General features: G+C 42.4%; 1 protein-coding gene across 7 annotated transcripts in view; it reads right to left on the bottom strand.

Moving 5' to 3' along the window:
- MICAL3 (microtubule associated monooxygenase, calponin and LIM domain containing 3) overlaps positions 1 to 19,611 on the bottom strand; it is a 194,640-nt gene that overhangs the window by 87,523 nt on the left and 87,506 nt on the right. For 6 of the 7 annotated variants that reach the window (XM_032844446.1, XM_032844444.1, XM_032844445.1 and 3 more), the window contains exons 7-18: positions 18,930 to 19,030; positions 15,480 to 15,737; positions 15,043 to 15,158; positions 13,882 to 14,008; positions 12,793 to 12,889; positions 10,477 to 10,624; positions 8,247 to 8,443; positions 6,386 to 6,498; positions 6,234 to 6,296; positions 5,573 to 5,746; positions 3,919 to 4,002; positions 669 to 767 (exon numbers count right to left, since the gene is read on the bottom strand). In XM_032844446.1, coding sequence (XP_032700337.1) covers positions 669 to 767; positions 3,919 to 4,002; positions 5,573 to 5,746; positions 6,234 to 6,296; positions 6,386 to 6,498; positions 8,247 to 8,443; positions 10,477 to 10,624; positions 12,793 to 12,889; positions 13,882 to 14,008; positions 15,043 to 15,158; positions 15,480 to 15,737; positions 18,930 to 19,030 — 1,577 coding nt within the window. The remainder of the gene's footprint in view (positions 1 to 668; positions 768 to 3,918; positions 4,003 to 5,572; positions 5,747 to 6,233; positions 6,297 to 6,385; positions 6,499 to 8,246; positions 8,444 to 10,476; positions 10,625 to 12,792; positions 12,890 to 13,881; positions 14,009 to 15,042; positions 15,159 to 15,479; positions 15,738 to 18,929; positions 19,031 to 19,611) is intronic. The other variant, XM_032844447.1, reaches the window with a different exon arrangement.

A 19,611-nucleotide genomic window follows, 5' to 3' on the forward strand; every position in this document is an offset into this window, starting at 1 on the left:
TTTCCATAGCTCCTGCTTTTAAAATTAGTATTTTATTTTATATGGATATCCTACAAAGGTCAATATATATTCTATAAATGTACTTTATATAAGTATCCTTGTTGTCCCCTTTAATCATGTCTGTGGTTAACTGCTCTGAAAGCATTTTTTAAGTGAACTTCCTGGAGTGTGAGTAGGGTAGACAGGAAGGGCAGGTGTTTGCTAGCACAAGTTGGATAAGCAAGAAGCAGGGCTCTCAAAATTGGAAAGAACAAAACTCATAAAGCGAGGCCCCATAAAAGCCTTCCAAAAGCCCATCTAAATATACCTCCTTGGGTAGCAAGACAAAAGTGGCTGCTTTAAATGAGGTTACATAAAAATGTGCTGCTCTTCAGGGCTCTTGGAGTTTGCATCTGCGACAAATATAGTTTTAGTCTGTGCTTGCATAGTTGTTTTCCTATGATGTGGGACTAGATTCAACCAGCCAGGGTTTGAATGTATTATGTGCCATCCTGGGGCCTGATCTGGAATTGCTCATTTGTAGTAATAAGGTTGCTTCTGCTACAAATGCTCTTTTTGTTTTTTAATTGTTAGTTCTGAAAAGAGGGAATCCTCCACCCTAGCCACCTACACAGGCAGGCAGGCAGGAAGAAAGAGACGAGGACCACCGAGCATGCAGAGAGGATCACCTGCTGGCTGCCACGCGCCCGACAGGGAGGTGGAGTAGGGGGAGGAGAGAGCGTGATCACTTTTTTGGGGCAGGTCCGAGAACGCTCCTTTTCCCGTCGCTTTTACACCAACAGACACAAATAGAGAGAACATTGGTGAAACAGGGGCCACGTTTAGGCTGGTTCTGGAAGGATTAAGAGTATTTACCAAAGACATCCCTCCCGTGCCTCTCTGTCCTCCATGACAATCGCTGTGTGGTCAGGGAAGATGGCTGGTCACAGTCAGCGACTGGCCTCCAGGCCATACTTGCGCTGTCTGATAAGTGCAGACCACATGGGTCATCTCTGCAGCTGGTCTTGGGACAGAACTTGCATGTAACACTTTCTAAACGCCAGGGATCAAGGATATATCCTTTGTTGGTTTTATGAGGGAAGTTGAGGATAGAAGAAATGAGCTTGGATGTAGGTAGAGAGAAAGGGCACACAGGCCGACCATCACGAGGGGAGTATGGAGACCAGCCCCCGAGGGCTCAGTCACCTGTACACCCACCAGCAGCAAAGCAGCCTGCTCCCTGAGTGCCAACCGAGACAACACCCTGCCATGGCTTCCCTCTCCTCAGCCTCTGGAGTGTACTTAAAAGGTTCTGGAAAACCACCAGGGAGACAGATAAAGTACAGGAAACAGAATATAAGAAAATAAGTACATCTGTCACTAACCGAATACCATATATATCCATGGATTATTTCCCCATTCTCCCCCTCTCCATTGTATTCCCTTCCTGTACATCTGTGACTTACAGAACTTTTTGGTGCTTAAGAAACAGTTACTTATTTCCAGACCAGAGGAATCCTCCATTTCCTCATGCCCACAATGACCGCGTGGGGCAGCACACAGGGGGAGCCCAGGAGGGAGAAGAAGGTGTGGAGCTTGTAGGGCCTGGGGAAACAGCCCCCCCACCCCCCGGTTTGTTCCCACCTCTCACGACAATTTACTTCCAAACCAAGACTGGTTAATATGCAGAGTTTACCTGCTGGACCCATTTCTGAGATCAAATGGCAGAGGGGTGGGGGAGGGAAGAGCCAAGGAAGAACCTTCCTTTACATAGGAAGGTAAAAAAGAGAAGCCACTGGCAAGCCAACTATTATTCATTTTCCCTCTTCCATCCATGACCGAAGTTAAAACTGATCCTCATGCCACCTCAGCCACCAGTGATTGCTTTGCCACACCCTCCTGCCTCAAGTCAAACCTCTTCAAGAGAAACAGAAAGTGAGTCACTGTAAGGTCTGGCTGGTAAGCCCCTCATTCCTAAAGAGAGCTAATGAAGGCCATCATCAGGATGAGTCAGAAGCAGAGGGCCACTGGAGCACACCACCGGAGTTCCTCTGTTCCCATGTTTCTGGAGCACCAGCATGTTCCTGTTCTCTTAGGAGATAAACTGACAGGGCCAAGACTCATAATGCCACCCCTGATTTAGTATTGAGGAAAAATTACATGTAACTGTGAGTTACAGTTCTTTCACAACGAAGTAAATTTACAATTTCCAACTCTATCCAGCAACGATCTAATAGGATTTTCATGGCTCATCGTTTTTCACTTACCAAGATCTACCCAGATACTCCTTCCAACTGTAATCTCTGGTGCCCACTCCACAGAAGCCAGGTTTGACTTCAAGGGCTCTATTCTGCTGCCTGTAGAGCCTAGCAATATTTTACTTCATAAATTACCCAGATGACAACCTAGCTTTTATGTCTCCATGTAGCACCGTGCACAAGGTCAGAGGCCATCAGATACTTCATAAACAGGGGAAACACAAGCAGGCCCACCAACACCAAGCTCCTGATGCCCCTTCAGTACAGCTCCATCAGGTGATGAGCTGACATGCCACTCTTTGCCAGGACAGAGGCTTGGCTGAGCCAGGCTCCTCGGTCACACTTACTACCCTCGAGACTTCCCAGCAAGCCAACCCAAAGCTGCTCTGGGCATGTGATATTTAAAGTCATCTGTTCATCCACTACACGTGTTAAAACTAACTTCCCTTCCCCTTTATTCTTCCTATGTCAGGTGACCTTGATGAATACTGTCAGAATCTAGAGTTTGGGTGTATCTAGAGTTCACTTTCTCCTTCAGCAGATCCTCAACTAAAAATTACCTTTCAAATCATACATTCCACCTAGACTTCAAGGCAAAGGGTAAGAAAATAAAACGGATTTTCCAATGAGTTTTGTTTGTTTTCCAGAAGACGTCCTCCAAATACAGAGGAAGAAGCATCTTGGCTTCTGTTGTGAGTGTGAACATCTCTCCCCAGCTTCCATCTCAGCATCCTGGAGCTTGCCTTTAATGTGGCATATTATTTAAAAGAGGTTAGAAAGGAACTTTTGCCCTGAATGTAATTCAAATAAAATCCACTTGCCACTCCCTAGCACCTCCCAGCAACAGCTGGCACTCTATAGCACAAGAAGAAATCAAGGGTCAGCTCACCTGACCTCTCAGAATCTTAGTCCTAGATGATACCAAACCACAAGACAGAGAATCCAGGCTACACTTACTAGAGCAGGACCTTGCTCAACTGTGACTTGGGAGAAAATACAGTAGAGGCCCCAATGCTACCGAAGGGTTTCCTATTATCAACCAGCTGACATCCCTCCACTCACTTCTTCTGTCCTATCCAATACTGCTTAGACGCAGCCTTCTAGGAGATCTTGTAAAAACTTAACTGAAAATTTTCAAGGTGTATGTTAAATGGAGACAAAACGCCAAGAAAATGCCCATGATCATCTCTGTTGAGGGTCTGAAACAAATAAAAATCATAGTTCAAGATATTTCTTGGCTAACATTTCCCTATTTAACATGAAAGGCTCCACTGTCCCAATTCTCAGCCTTGCTGAGTTCAGGATTCTCCCTCCATTAGTTACAAGGACATATGTAAGCAAAAAGTCAACTTGGGTCAAAGGTTACAGTGGTAAAGCAGAGAAGCTAAGGTACCTGGAACAACTTCCCACAGAGCTTCAGCTAGTTTCAACACCAAATTACCACCCACTCTTTTAACTAATTTTTCAAATCCCAAGGAGTTAAACAAATCATGCAATACAATCAGCACAGTCTGTTAAACTGTTCCCCAAAGCTGCTACTCAAATGAGTACAAAAGCTTCCTGTCCTTGGGAGCCAGGATTCTAAAGTGTAGGCCTCAGCCCTGGCTGGCTCTGAGGGATGAGCAGGTTGGGAAGGCCCAGGGAAGCAGCACCCATTTTGGCCCCTGGACAGCTCCTTTACCTGTTTCCACTGGGGGGTGGGAGCAGGGCGACCCTGCTCAGGTAGGCAGCAGGACGGCTGGCTGACCCCACGCTCTTGTGTCGGCTGTGACACACAGGCCAAGTATGGGTGGGGGACAGGACATGGAGACAAAACAAAATAAAATACATTAAGGTAGGAGAAGACACAAAAAAGATAACGGTGGACAGGCACACATCTATGAGCGGGGAGTGGGAACAGACACAGAATTAATTCTTAGAAAGTTACATTTACAAAGGAAACAAAATACCCCACCCCACAAACCAAAAGCAAATGCAAAAGGAAAAAAACGAAATCAGAAGCTGTAATTTTCACTCTCCTCTTCCCTAGCTCAAAGCTCTGAACCTAAACTACTAATTCTGGTTTGGAAAACTAAACTTTCTACTCAAAATGAGGAACACAACCTTCTCTTAGGGGCAAACTTCCTCCCAAGGAGAGCTTTCCAGACCTCCTGAGATGGGGCAGATCCCACAGTTGCCAGAGCTGCCAGGCAACCTCAGACGTCTACCAATGAACAGTATTATTCCTCTCTATGAGCCACAATACATATGACTGGAGTATAAAAATTAATAACCAAAGGCTAAATGTGAGAAGAAGTTAATTCTGGCCAGACTCCAAGCAAAGTCAGTACCCCCTCACCCCTGGTCCTTAGAACAATGGCTGATATGTATGGAAAAAGCTGAATAAAGAGAGTAAAAGAATAAAAAGCATGGGCTCCCTTTCCTTTGGATGTTCTCTCAGGTCACTGGGAGCTCTGTAAGAAACTTCCTGCGCTTATCTCCAAATCCTAGCACCTCCTCTTATAAGAAGTCTTAGTGACTTTCAAATAAGCAAGAGGGGAGGGAAGACCTAACAAAGACATCTCAAGTCAAATGCTTCTGTTTAGCACTCTCAAGTTAGTACCCATGATGACTCTTTAAAATGTTCATAATTCCTGACCTAGTTCAAGGATAGCCTACGAAAACCATCCACAATACACAAAAGAAGATTTCTCACAAGAACATTTTTTATCTTTATACTTCATCATGAAAGATGAACAACATCAAAAACATCCAACACCAGAGGAAGAGTTAAGAAAAGCACGGACACACATGTATTGGAAGATGCTTGTAGAGTTTGGAACAACATGGCAATATGCCCAAAGTTATGTGAACAAAGCAGAACAGAAAGTGTATCTTCCAAATGACCTCAACTATAAAAACAGAAATGCACTGAAAACAGACGAGAAAGAAATATAAAAAAATGTTAACAGAATTAGAGGTGTTTTGATTACCTTTATTATTCTCTCCAGCATTTTCCTCAATAAGCATCTATCTCTTTAATAATTCAAATTGTGCACATATGTGAGCATATAAATATGTATAGATATTTATAAAACTTCAAATCCCTCTTCTGAATTTTTGCCACAGACACCTCAGACATGAATGGTGAGGAGAAAGCAGTGCTGAAAGCATGGGAGGAGCTTATCAAAAGCTTTTCTCGGCCACAGTCAGACAAGGAGAAAACCAGACACAGTCATGAGGGTGTGAGTGCTCGGCTGAGACACACCCTGTCCCACTTCATTTGACTGAGAAGATCCCTCCTTCTTATATGGCCAGACCAAGCATGGATGGGTGAGATACGAAGTGGGGCTTACCTGTCTCCTCATGCCAGTGGACTGTGGGGGTGCATTCTCTTCAAATTTGGCCAACAATTGGGTCGCCATGTACTTCACTTTGTTCTGATTGCCAAGGGCCACATCCATCCTCCTGTCTGTTAGGGTGCTCACCAGTGTGGGCCTTCCTCCTCTGTGACCACGGGGCACATCCTCCTGACAAACACCAACACCCAAGAATCGGCCTTGGTTAGAGAAGTCCCCCACAGATGCCCTTCCCTCAAAGGAGTGCAGCCAGTGCCTGGCATGGCAGCTGCTCTTTTTGCTTTAGGTTAAGCTTAACAGCTCTCTTCAAGGTTCTAAACTCCAGAGGCAGTCAGCAAGACTTTGGTGCATGGGGCAGTATAAAGAGGTACCTGGACTTGGGCTGGTGTTGTCCTATCTCAAGAAAGCCATTGCTCCCGGCAAAATGTAAAATTCTGAAGAGAGAGGAAAGCACTAGTGCACACACGCGTGTGTATGCTTCCTTAGATGCTCTCCAAAACACTGTACAAAGGCAAAAGCCTACTGAAAAAGCAGCTGCTCACAGAAATTCTCATAAAAATGAATATGAAAAGATCTAGCAATATCAATTTGGAAATTAATTTCAGCCCCAATGGGCAATTGAGAATGACCATTCTAGCAAATCCCAGCTAAATCTTACCTCTTCCGACTGACTGGTCTTTCTCCTCTTTCCAGCACCATCCAAGTCCTTTTCCTTTTTATCCTATATCAAGAGAGGAGGGAGACTGCATTATCCTAGTCACCATACCTCACCTGTAGGTTTGTAGCAGGTCAAAAACCTCCTCTATTTACCTTGGGAGAACGCTTCCGAGAGATGGTCTGCCCAAGTTTGCTGAGGAAGGAGATGGGGGATTTGGTGCTGGCTATAAGAACTGCTTTCTCCTCGGCATTCAGGTCCAGGGCATCTGTGAACAGGAAGCAATGTTGAGCACAGCCCTGGAGGGGGCTTCAAAGTACTGACAGAACTACACTCCTTGCAGGTGGCTCACAGAACCCCAGAAAACTTTAAAGGTTCATCTGCTCTGACAAAAGCAAGAGGAACTCAGTGGAAAATTCAATAAAGAAATGCACACTATGGTCTGGATGTTGAGCTTTCTTTTCCATCCATGTTAACAGAACAAACTCTTCTTTCAAATCCATTGCAGTCACAAAACCCTCCACTTTTCGCTTTTCAAACATTGGAATCTGCCTATGATTGTTAGTTACAACAGACTGCTAAAGCCTCACTGTCGTGACAAAAACTTCAAGGTAGAGGGAGAAAGGGAGGAAGGATACATAGCTCAGGGTCATTGGCTTTGATGATGCAGGCAACCATGTACACAGGCACACATAACAGGAAGGCTCTCCCTAAATAGGCTCTCCCTAAACAGATTTGAGAGTTGTAGATTCCTGTTGTAAGAACTGCATATCTGATCAGAAAAAGCTATGGACATCTGTAAGAGTACACACTGTGGAACCACAAACTCTATGAATTATAATGTTTTATTAGTAACAACAGTAATTTAAAAAGTAATCAAAATTAATAACATACTGCTGATATTAAATGACTTTGCCAAACACTCTCCTTAGCTCATCAGTTTTATGTTATATGTACATAAAATCCAGTTTATGGATGGCGAAACTGAGGCACAGGGAAATTGAGTGACTTGCCTAAGGTCAAACAGGTGCAAGTACTGGGAAGTAAATCCAGGTTGGGTACCACGGTCAACACTCTAAAGCAATATGTGTACTGACTTACTCTGAGGGACAATAAATGATAACAGGAATATTTTTTGGTAGCATTTTGGTAGACTGAGGCAGCAGGCTGAGGGCCAAAGACTTTGAAAAACACTAAAAGGTTGGAGAAGAGAGAGAAGCCAGAGAAGGAACAGTTACAGAAGAAAGAGAATGAAGCAAACAAGTATAGGACCACAGAGGCCAACGAGAAGAGAGAATTTCAAGAAAAAGAATACCATTCCATAGTGCTAAATAATGCAGAAAAGCCAAGTGAGTGAGAGATGCAAAATGAGAAAAGAATGCAGATTGGGTGATTCTTTTTGGCAGAGCAGTTAAAACAGAAGCCGGGGGGGCGCCAGGGTGGCTCAGTGGGTTAAAGCCTCTGCCTTCAGCTTAGGTCATGATCCCAGGGTCTTGGGATTGAGCCCTGCATCAGGCTCTCTGCTCAGCAAGGAGCCTGCTTCCCCGCCCCTCTCTCTACCTGCCTCTCTGCCTACTTGTGATCTGTCAAATAAATAAAATCTTAAAAAAAAAAGAAGAAGCCGGGTTGCAAAGTGTTGCGAAGTTTAGGCCTTAGGAGGCAGAGGTCCTACTTAGAACAAACCGCTTTTTTTCAAAAGGCTGGCTCTGAGAGGAAGGGTATAAGGAAGTAGTAGAGTCAAGGAAAACATTTTGCAAAGGAATGACTTTTGCAAACTCATAGGCTTAGTGAGAAAGATTTGGGGAAAGAAATAATGGCTGAGAACATACTAGTCAAGAAGGAAAAAATAATGGAGCAAAGTTCCAGGGCCTTACCCAGACTGCCAACCAATAATAATACAGAGTAAGTGCAGGTTTGCTTCTGGTGGTACTAACGAAGGACGTGGTTGGAAGGGAAGAAAGAAAAGCCAGGAAAAAATAGAAAAAATGGAGGCCTTCCATACCCGCCAGCCCTTACCACTGGAGGGGAGTGAGTCCTTGAACATCTCATAGAACTGAGTCAGGTACATCACCATAGAAAGCTTGTCAGGCTCCCCCACCGAGGCCATTTCTTTGCCTGTCATGATGGGAGAAATGCCCAGTTCCTTCTCAGCAATATCAAAGGCCAGCTGGTTATTCTTCTCCACATTTTGCTCATCCAAAGAATCAAAATCTCTAAGAAAAACAGAAGGAGAAAAACATAAGAAGGGTTGCTTATCCTCAGGCCAGAAAACACAGTATCAGTAGAGTCATCATCATTTCCTTCGTCTTTCAGCTAAAATCCAGGGTGCGGGGTTTACTGCAATTTGAGAGCCAACCTGCTCTTCTCACCTTTTGGTCTCCTCCCTTACACCAATAAAATGCAAATCATCCTCAAGGAGAAGAAATGACTAAAGATCTACCCAGAAAGTAAAAAAGGAGGGAAAAGTTGAAGAACTACTCTCATCTTCCCAATAATGTAAACTTCTTACTAAAAGGTAAGCCCAAGAATAGGAACTATCTTTAATATGTATCCTCTTGTACCTCGTATGTGATCTGTACATATTACACTAATGCTCAATAATGATGAATATCCTATTTGGATTAGACTGCTTCTAAAGGCTTAGGACTATTACTCGCTGTGTCATTTGGACCAGACGAGCTGTTGATGCACTAAATCAGCTCTGGTAAATCTTATTCAGCCTTCTACATGAAGGGAAATACCAAAACCTTCCTCAAAAGATGTTTCTGAGGCTAAATTTCCTGAGTTTTCCCAAGTACTTAAATTAACAAACACTTCCCGCTGTGTCTCAAACTTCTTGCCATTCGATGAAGTAAAGACCGAGACCATTCTTCTTTAAGGGGTGATTTCAGATCAACTGGCAGGCCTTTTTTTGTGTTAACCTGCTACTGACTCTGTAGCAAGGTTTTCATTTTTCTAAATGCTTTTTCTTTATAGATTAAGTCTATTAAACCAGGAAGGCCTCATCCTGAATGACGTCATTGTAGTCTAAACGGTGCCAAATCACCTACCCCCACTGCTTTGTGTTCTGTTACATGGAACTTCCCTAGACCTTCTGCAGGCAGCCTTCTCCCTCTACCACCCCCCACCTCACCTGCTAGCTTCCCTTCAGCTACTTTTGCCTCCATTTCCTTTTCTTTCCTGCCTTCCCTTTGGAAGAGAACAGATTTACCCAGTCTCCTGCCATTCATCACAATCCTTCTCAAACTACTCCTTTTTCTTCTCCTGTCCTTTCTTGATGGGGGGTGGGGGGGCCCTACATTCATTTACCAACCTCTGCATTACCTATGGGACAGAAGCACTGGAGATCACTTAGCTTTATCTAAATAAATCAGAAATTCTTATTCCAAAACCATATATGTAAGGCCGTTTCTAGTAGCTCTGGCCTTACTAATTTATAACCTAATATAAACAGGAACTATGTTTTTTAGGTTTCCTTAAGCAATCATTAAAGCAAATGCACAAATTTGGTCCCTAATGAAAAGGACAGGCAGCCAAAATAATTCAACAGTCTTTTCTTTTGTTTCTGGATCTTCCTGTTTGGCTTCCATGGTAACGAATGCCTATGGGGGAAATCTGAAGGCACTGGTCTCTGTAGTTGACCTGGGGTCATCCTATGGTAGTGATTTTGCATTTAGGAGAGTAAAGAATGGCCAAAAGAGAGGGTGTCACTGATATAAGCGAGTAAGGTAGCCTGAATCTTATGGGCCTGGGCATAGTATATTTGCAAAAGGCACAATTCTTAACAGAGAAAATACCAATGAACCATGATAAATTGGGTAAGTATTCACTGCTTTTGAGTTTGTTGGTAGTGACATATTTGCCTTCAGCCAGCCAAATGTTCTAGTGAGGTTTTCCTTATGACCACCAGCATCTGGGAAATAGCTGGCCGAAATGAAGAGTTCAACCTGGGGCCAATAAACAGAGTTTTCCTTTGTGTGATGTTAATAGGCCCAGGTGGGTATTAAAACCAGTTTTTGACCTTCTGAGTGCTGTGATTTTTAAAACTTCAGCTGGATTCAGCTACACGATGCTTGACACAAGTTTTAAATATAACTAACTTGAAATTAATCAATGCTTCCTAGAAAAAAGTATCTTGCTATGTATCCCATTCTAAGAAGAAATGCAAAATTTGGCTATCTGACAGCAAAATACTCTGAGGTCCTGAGCAAATACAAAATGAAACACAAAGTTTGTCACAACTTACATCAGATCAGGGCGGTACCTATGGATGATCGCACATAAGGCCAGTCCACTTTTCCAAGACATAGTGAGATCTGTCACATTTACCCCTGCATAGCCATCTGTCTGCCTTTGGCACCAACCCAGCAGTTTGCTTGAACGAGCTACAGACTCTAAAACAAAAACAAAAAAATCATCAGAAGTGTGGTCACCTGGTAGCATTGATGTAGGATCCTCCTTGTAGTACACATATCGGTTTAAAAACTTACTAAAGGCAGGAACAAAACAGTTATCACTGTTTTTCAAAAATAAAGAGCTATGTAATTGGTATCACGATAGTGGAATTTTAGGTAGATAAGAAACTACCAAATTTATCCAATATCTGATGTCAACACCAGTCCCTTTAACAGAATGGTAAGTCACAAGAGGAATGATCTGGATCTGCTGGTCCTGAAGCCCGGGGTCCCTGCAGCACTCTTGGATACTGACTTAGCTGGAAGGGCACCATCTACTGACCTTTACCCCACCTACAGAAGGTCTAGAAGCGCGGCTTGGCAGCTAGCTGAAGAAGCTCCTTCCCTTCAAATTATACTGGGAGGAGTAGAGCAGTAAAGAGTCTGTTCTCTCTAGCAATACATTAAACCAATAATGTGCAAAGCCCACTCTTACACATTCCAGGGTACAGAGTGATTTGGCAAATGAAGAAACTCTGTAGGATTACACTGGCAAGGCCAAAGACCCTGGACCAGAATAGTCCCCCAGGCCAGAACTGGCACTCCATATTATAAATGATCACAACTTGAAAAAGAGAACACATCAACACATACACTTGGATGTTTTCAGTCCACCGCTGTGTCTTTTTAAACACGAATGGCCTTTCTAAAAGTCCATTTTTCTTAACTGCATCAGAGGAGCTCTGATATGGAGCATTTAGAAGAATCTGTGAATTCCTATTTGTGTCCAAGAATGTCTGCTCTCTTACCTTTGACAGCTGGAAATATCTAATCTTGTATGAAGTCATTTAGTGACTTGGGAATATAAGATAAAAACTGTATATCATAAAAACCCTGTTTCATTTAAGTTTTTCAGTGAAAATTTATTCTAAAACTATACAGAGAAACACTCCTGCTGTTATCATCATAAATCAGAAATTTACTTCAGAAATTAACTTTGTTCAGATGTCTTCCAAATCTGTTTTTCCACCAACCCAACATGTACTGGGCAACTTCAACATTCCAGGCTCTAAAATGATAGTGACAAAGGTTTACTGCCTGCTTTCAAGTAGATGACACTCTAGTGGACACAGACGAAAATGCTTCCAACTGCCTGTTGGTTGTGAAATCCACCCTGATATTGCAATAACATGTCAAACTCAAAACAGACTCAAACCTTCTATCCTCCTGCTTCCTTGTCCAAACTGATGGCGGCACCATCTGCAACCATCTCTTGACCCATGCAAACAAATTGCCGATGCCTATTGATTCTGGCTCTAGAATATACTCTCGCTTGCATAATGAATAACGACAATGACAAAATGGCTGCCATTTATGACCATGGTGGAAGTAGTTATTTCTTATGCCCATTTAACAGAAAAGGAAACCAAAGTTTAGAGGTGCAAAATAACCTGTTCTGGCCCTCAAATTTCACAAATGGCAAAGCTTGGACTGGGACACAGTTGCACCTGGCTCCAAAGTCAGAGTTCTTCTAACTACACTCCACTCCCTTGTCCGTCCTCGACATGAGCATCAGATTCAGGCCTTCACCACCGTTAGCTTGACTGCTACAATGTACTTCTAACTAGTGGCCCTGCCTCTCGCATTTCCCTTCTCCATCCCATCTTCCATGTAGCTGACTAGGTACATTCATTCTGCTCTCATTTTAAAAAAATCTACAGGGGCCCTTCAGTGAACACAAAATATGGAATGGCTTTTATCCCTCATAACTGTATCCTGGCAATGTCGTAGTACTCAGCTAAAACGTCACTGCTTTTTCCTAAAGTCTCCGCCCAGAAACCTTAGTTGGTATGGGTGTGTGCTCACTTCCTCTCTTTCAACAGCATTTATACTTGATTTCTCTGGGTTCTGCCCTGATATTCTTGACATTTCTGGCTAGGCAATTCTTTGTTGTGGGGAGCTGGCCTGTGCACTATAGGAGGTTTAGCACCCTCCCCCAGTCATGACAATCTAAAATGTCTGCAAATGCTACCAAATGTTCCCTGGGGGCCAAGTCACCCCAGTTGAGAACCACGGCCTTATACAGTACTGTGTGCACTACCAGCTCAGTAAGTACAGACTTCTCTGAATAGGGTACTCGCATTTAATAGGTCATTGCCAGAACTCACCATTGCGAGTCAACTTTGGGGTAGTTCGGGAATTCACCAGGTTCTCCATTTCCAGATGAATATCTTTTGTTTCCCCAGTATCATATAAATGGCGCACCTGGCAGAAAGTTAAGAAGGAAAATCAAACACCACTTAACAAGTTCCCACCTGAGAGCAAAATGAAAGACTAAGATAGCAGGTTGGGCAAAGTTCAGATAAAAGCTATGACAATGACCTTTAAATCCTTTCTGGAATGTGTTGGGTTTACATGTAAACAAATACAGATTAGTGTAAAAAAGTTGTGCTAAAAATTAGCTACTCAGCCAACGAGGGCCCCTTGATAGTCACTATTGAACCATTAATACTGCCCATTGATAGCAGGTCTCACAGGCCCCTTAAATAGAGGTATATAGAAGGCTTAGAGCCATAAACTTCAGATAGAAAGTGAATAAAAAATTATACAAGTACAGAGGCAAGTATGTTGAACGGACCACTTTCTAAAAACTGTTGGGTTCTTTGGGATTATAGCGCTTTGTCAAATGTCATTCTCAATGCAATTTTAAGGCTTTAGACATTGTGAGAAATGACTCAGCAGTGTAACAGAACTGACCAACGGTATCTTTAACTTGCACAGAAGGTACTAATTTTCAAAGTCTGTTCAAGTGAACAATCTCATTTGCCTTCACCATGGTCCCGTGAACAGCAGGACTATCACCTCCACTTTATTGATGAAGAAACTGGGGTTCAGAGAAGACGGGATGACACATCCACATCAAAGTGATGGGCAGCAATAATGCAAGAAGTTCCATTTCCTGAGTAGTGAGCAAGTACTCTCTCCCCTACAACATGCAGCTTGAATGAGAAAGTCCCGGAGAAAGTCCTGGATCCACCATTTTGGTCACATGGGATCTTCTGGCAAGTCATTCAACAACTCCCTCCCTTAGCTGCTCAATCTATTGAGGGAAAGTGATACCATTCCAGGGAGACATCTACTTGGATTATGAAAGAAGTGTATGTATACGGTATTAACAGACATATTTCAGTGTTTCAGAGGCCTGATCCGTCCTGAATATGGGCTTAGAGGTAGATAACTGACTAGAAGGCTCTTACCTGGCTCGGGCGGAGGAAGTTGACATTAATGTTGGGGTATCTGGTGACAGGGTCAATGCTGTATTGGCTGAAGTTTTTACTCACATTCTCAGGGGTGGTCTGAGGCAGCAACCTATAAATGCTTTCTCTGCAAGAACATACAACAATTTACTCAGAGCAGTGACAAGCACCATACATATCTCCTTCTCCTTTGATAATATTCCTATTTTCTGTCAATATCCCAAATAATCTGAAGGATATGACAAGTCCTCATCATTGGCCATTTTTCTCCAAACATACATCAGCCCTTGCTCCCATTCCCACTACTCCAGTGATTCCACAGGCACTGGACTGATTGAGGACCAGTAGCAAGAGCAAGTACACTGTGGTGGGTTGAGATAAAAAGCCTGATTCTAATTTAAAAGGCAAATAATTTACTCTTTTGTTTTTTCAAGTAGGCCAATATTTAAGAAAACCACAGATGAAAAAAGAACTTGCCACTAAACTTGCTCAGAGTACCTTAGATAACAGACTTGAAATGCTATCAACCACCGACTACACACAGATTTGAAATCTTATTTCTCTAGTTTTTCTGGTCAAGGCATTTGTTCTTTATTAGCAAACAAATCCTAGGATTCTTCATATGCAATATGAAGAATATGACTTCATATGCAATAATCTGCTTCAACATATCTGACATTTGAAAGTTTGAGAAATATTTGCAAGCAATTTGGGGTTTTCTTTTGAATCCAAAGTCACTTTGTATTTCTTTTCTTATGTTAGTATGTCCCCTGCTACCATACTGATTTCATTAGTGCAAGTCTTTCTACTTTAAGGATGGGAAGATTTAATGTACTATGCTTATGTATTTGTTCATGTGACTGCCATAAAGGAATCAGATACTGTTCCTTAAAGGAATACAAAGATTCAGATACCATTTGTCAGTAATAAATTTAATTTGGAAAGAAATAAGAGCACTTAAATTAGATAGTTTTACATATCTATGACTATGACTTTATTAATCATTATCTTGCTTTTCTTCTCTTAAATATGAAAACATCTTGAATTAAGAAAGCAGGAGAGAGAGAGAGAGAGAGAGAAAAGGAAGAAAACCTGTACTCTGCGTGAGGAGCAAACCACTCATCACTCCCAGGAAAGGGACCCGTGGCTACTTCCCATTACCTCTCGGCCAGGACCTCCAAGGGGCTTGTTCCTAGAGACCAACTTCGTACCATCCAGGCTGAGTCCATAGCAGCTAGAAATCCTCGGGCTATTCCTGTCCCCATTGGCCAAAAAGGCTATGAAGGAACAGAAAACAAAGAATTAAAATAAATTACCTTTCAATAGAGGGAAACTAAACTAAGAGAGAAAGTCTGCTGTTGACAGTACTGTTTGGCAACTGTTCATAAACCGGCAGAACAAATCACAAAAGCTGCAGAGCTTCCATCCATTGTGAGCAACCTCCTTACTTCCTAGGGTATCTCTGCAGGGAGTCTACCTCTGCTGCACCATGCTGTAGGCACTCGCTCTGTAACCTGGGATACTCCCATTGTTCCTCATTATCACTGCTTCCTTACTACTGCCTCTACTTATAAAGCGCTGCCACCCTTACCACTCACCTCTAGGAGGCTGTCCCCAACCAGGGCCACTAGTAACTGGTGTCCATTCTGCTCCCGCACCAAGGCAGCATTCTCAGAGGCGTACATACAAGTGAAGTCGAACATGGCCACATCAGGCTGCCCATAGTGATTGATGGCAAAATCCAGAGAAGGCAGCTGCTGCTGAGTGGAGAAGTCAGCCGCCTCCCTGGCATAGTTCAGCAGAGCCTCTTGGTCCACATTCTCCCGGGAAAGCAAGAGCTCTGTGTCAGCGTAGTCCTGTCTCCAGAGAGAGAAGAGGGTCGAAGGAAAAGCCCCGCTAGAACCACACTATACATGTCAGATGTAAGCTAGTTTCACAGCCTTTCCCTTCTTCCTAAAGTGATTTCATATTCCAAAACAAGTCTTCTACACAAATTAAAAGAAAAGGAGAGGCTGTTTCTTTTGAAAAATTTTTTGTTTTTTTTAAAAGATTATTTATTTATTTGAGAGAGAGAAAGCAGAGAGACAGCACAGGAAGGGGCGGGTGCAGAAGGAGGAGGAGAAGCAGGCTCCCCACTGGATAAGCTAGGACCTTGGGATCATGACCTGAACTGAGCTGAAGGTAGATGCTTAACTGTCTTAGCCACCCAGGTGGCCCTTCTTTTAAAAAATAATAAAAAATAATAAATAAATAAATAGATATTTATTTATTTATTTGAGAGAGATAGAGAGCACAGTGGGGATGGGGAGGGCGAGAGGGAGAGAGACAGAATCCCAAGCAGACTCCCTGCTGAGCATGGAACCTGATGACCCCACAACCCTAAGATCATGACCTGAGCCAAAATCAAGAGTCAGATGCTCAACCAACTGAGCCACCTGGGTGCCCCATGGGGGAGGCTGTTTCTAAAAGAGCACAGGTTTGCTGCCTGGTGTTTCCATACTTCTTTAATCTTGCCTAATCCAACTCATGGAGTTGTTTTGAATACCAAATAAAATAATTTATGTGACGGTTCTTTTTTTTTTTTTTTTGAATATTTTATTTATTTCTTTGACAGAGAGAGATCACAAGTAGGCAGAGAGGCAGGCAGAGAGAGTGAGAGGTAAGCAGGCTCCCTGCCGAGCAGAGAGCCCATTGCGGGACTCAATCCCAGGACCCTGAGATCATGACCCGAGCCAGAGGCAGCGGCTTAAACCACTGAGCCACCCAGGCGCCCGTGATGTTACTTTCTAAACTGAAAACATATTTTATAATTTATGTTATATTGGCGATCGTTATCTTCTGGGTAGCAAATAGCTTCTGGCAAATGGGAACATAAGAAATACTCAGCATTGTGTAATTCATCAAACCCAAAGGAAGCACCTGAAAGCTCTAGTGCCAAAAAGATGCGAGGTGGGAGCAACAGCAGCCAGGGGGTGAGAAGAAATACACTGAAAATGGAACAGAGGCTTTCAAAATAAGATTCTGAAAGGCTCCATAGAAACCCACCAACAAAGAAAAACAATGATGAGAGGAAAATGGGCTTTCCACATAAAAGGACTGAAAAATTCCTTTTTTGCTTTGGAGATTCCTGGCTAACTGAGCCAGATCTCTATTCTCCTAAAGTGGGGCCTATGGTTTGTTTCCAAGTGTCCCCGATGGTACTTCCAGCTACCACTATAAGATGTTAACAGTCAAAACACAAATACTCAAGTTGGTCCTTGAAACCATGTTTGTTCAACATCGAGTAAGTGACTACAACCAGTTTAGTATTAGCAGCACACATAGAAACATGGCCCCTGCCTTCTAGAAGAATAAACAAAAAGCAAAAGTATATCAGGTCTGGGCATGCTAGACTGTTCCTATATATAGGTATGCCTTCGAGATACTGCAAGTTCAGTTCCAGACCACCACAATGTGAATGTCACAACTTGCAGTCAAATGAGTTTTTTTGGTTTCCCAGTAAATATAAATTATATTTATACTATGCTGTAAAAAGTGTGCAATAGCATTATGTCTAAAAAAACAATGAACCTACCTTAACTAAAAAATACTTTATTGCTAAAAAATGCTAACCATTATTGGAGTTTTCAGCAAGTTATAATCTCTGATCACAGATCACCATAACAAATATAATAATGAAAATGTCTGAAGTACTGTCAAGAATTACTAAAATATAACACAGAAACATGAAATGAGCAAGTGCTTTTGGAAAAATTGCACCAATTCTCTTGTTCAGCGCAAGGATGCCACAAACCCTCAATTTTGTAAAATAAATAAATAAACAAAAAGCACTAACTGTGAAGCACAATAAAACAATAATTTCAACTAATAACCACTATTCTGCCTAAGATGATAGATTTGTCTTAGTCCACAGCCTACCCCCGGGTTCACTGGCTATTTCTTACTGATAAAGCATCAAACCATCTTTATCTTGCCATCTTGCTTATGCTTTTGACAGAATGGGCTGCATGAACTGCTCTGTCCTGTTTCTCCTCATGTACATAAAGGAGCTCAAGGCTGAGAAACAGATAATGAGGTCTGTGACTGGGAAGAGGCTGTGCAGCAGGCACGTGTTCACTGGCTTGCCCCCATCACTGGCTTGCCCCCAACGCTGCTCTCAGATATGGCAACAGTATAACTCAGTGCTGCAGAGACAAAGGCACCCGGAACTTTAGCCAGGAGTCTGTGGTAAGACCTGTAGAGGCCTGAATCAGCACATCTGGTGCCTCTTCTTTCCAACTCATCACATGGGAATAGTAATTCTGATTCAGACTGAGCACCATATAAGACTTAAGAGACTCTCCTTAAAGAACCACCTATCCTGTGGTTCTCTGATTTCACATTCTGTTCATCATCTCAGGGAATGTCATACAATTATCCACCTGGAAAAAAGGCTGAAGCAGACCTCTCATGATTGTTAGGTCATGAAGAGGTCTAAATATACCTTGATCTAGCCAGTATTCCCTAGACTTCTGAGACATATCTGCAGTAAAACCAGAACCATTCTCAGACTTCCAGGTCAAACTCCCTTCCCCCTACCACCCTGTTCCAAAAGACGACCTATTAACCAACTACTAATTAGTCATATGCAGAATTAGTTATAATGACATACCAAATCTCCTAAAATTAAACTGGGTATCCAAAATAACTGAGATCTGAGATTTGCTTTAGAACAATCCAATGGCAGGAGTGGGGAGTGGGGTGAGGTACTACTGAAATAATACTGGCCATGTGTTGACAATTGTTAAAGCAAGATAGTGGGCATGGTGGGGGGGGGTTCACTATATGATTCTCTCTACTTTTGTTTACATCTGAAATTCTCCATAACAAAAGAATTTTTAGAAGTTAAACTAAAAAACATTGGAGGAGTACATGTTTCCAGGAGATGAATTGGGTGCTCATTTTCCTTCCCTTGGAGGAAAAACTCATCAGAAAACAAAATCCTTTCTCTTAGTGGTCACATTACCTAGTACAACATAAAAGAGGTTTGAAAGAAATCCATTACTCACATGCAGTATCACCCCTTTGTCTAGCAAACTCTGCTTTTTGGCTGTCATAACAAAATAGTGTGTGTCATCTTTGTAGTAGACAATATTCTCCAAGTCGATACCTGCAACCAGAAAGCAAATCTGTCACATGTGGGCTTGCTGAAATGAAGGTACGTTAGGACAGCCAGAACGTTTACATGTGTCCACAGAGACCAGGCTGTAACACTCTAGGCAGAGAAAGTGAAAATAAAAAGATGTCTGAGCCCAGATTCTTACTTCCTGCATATTCAGTTCATGAGAAGAGGGGGAGCTATGTTCATACCTGCACTGCTCTGTAATTCACTTGATACCCTAAGTTATCCTAAAAACCATGATCAATAGTAAGCAGAAATAGGAGGACTGGAAGAAAAAGAAAGGTCAACTTCCAGTAAGAGGTCAGGGTTAGTTTTCAAGTTAAACATCTTGATAGTCATCAAAGCAACTGGGAGAATCACCTCTGCTCGTAACAGGACAGATAACTAGATATCTGGAAGCAGAGCGTGAACTACTGGTGTTTTTAATTCAATAATATTTTAATTCAATAATAATTCAATAATCTAAAAAACAGATATAATGGAAAGCAATCATGTTCGAGAAAACAGAGAAATGAAATCTGAGGCACACTTTTGCAGCAGCAAAATAAGTTAACTTATTCAAAAGCTAT

Source organism: Lontra canadensis, unplaced genomic scaffold, assembly GCF_010015895.1.
Source record: "Lontra canadensis isolate GAN:19392208 unplaced genomic scaffold, GSC_riverotter_1.0 scaffold153, whole genome shotgun sequence".
Classification (NCBI taxonomy): domain Eukaryota; kingdom Metazoa; phylum Chordata; class Mammalia; order Carnivora; family Mustelidae; genus Lontra; species Lontra canadensis.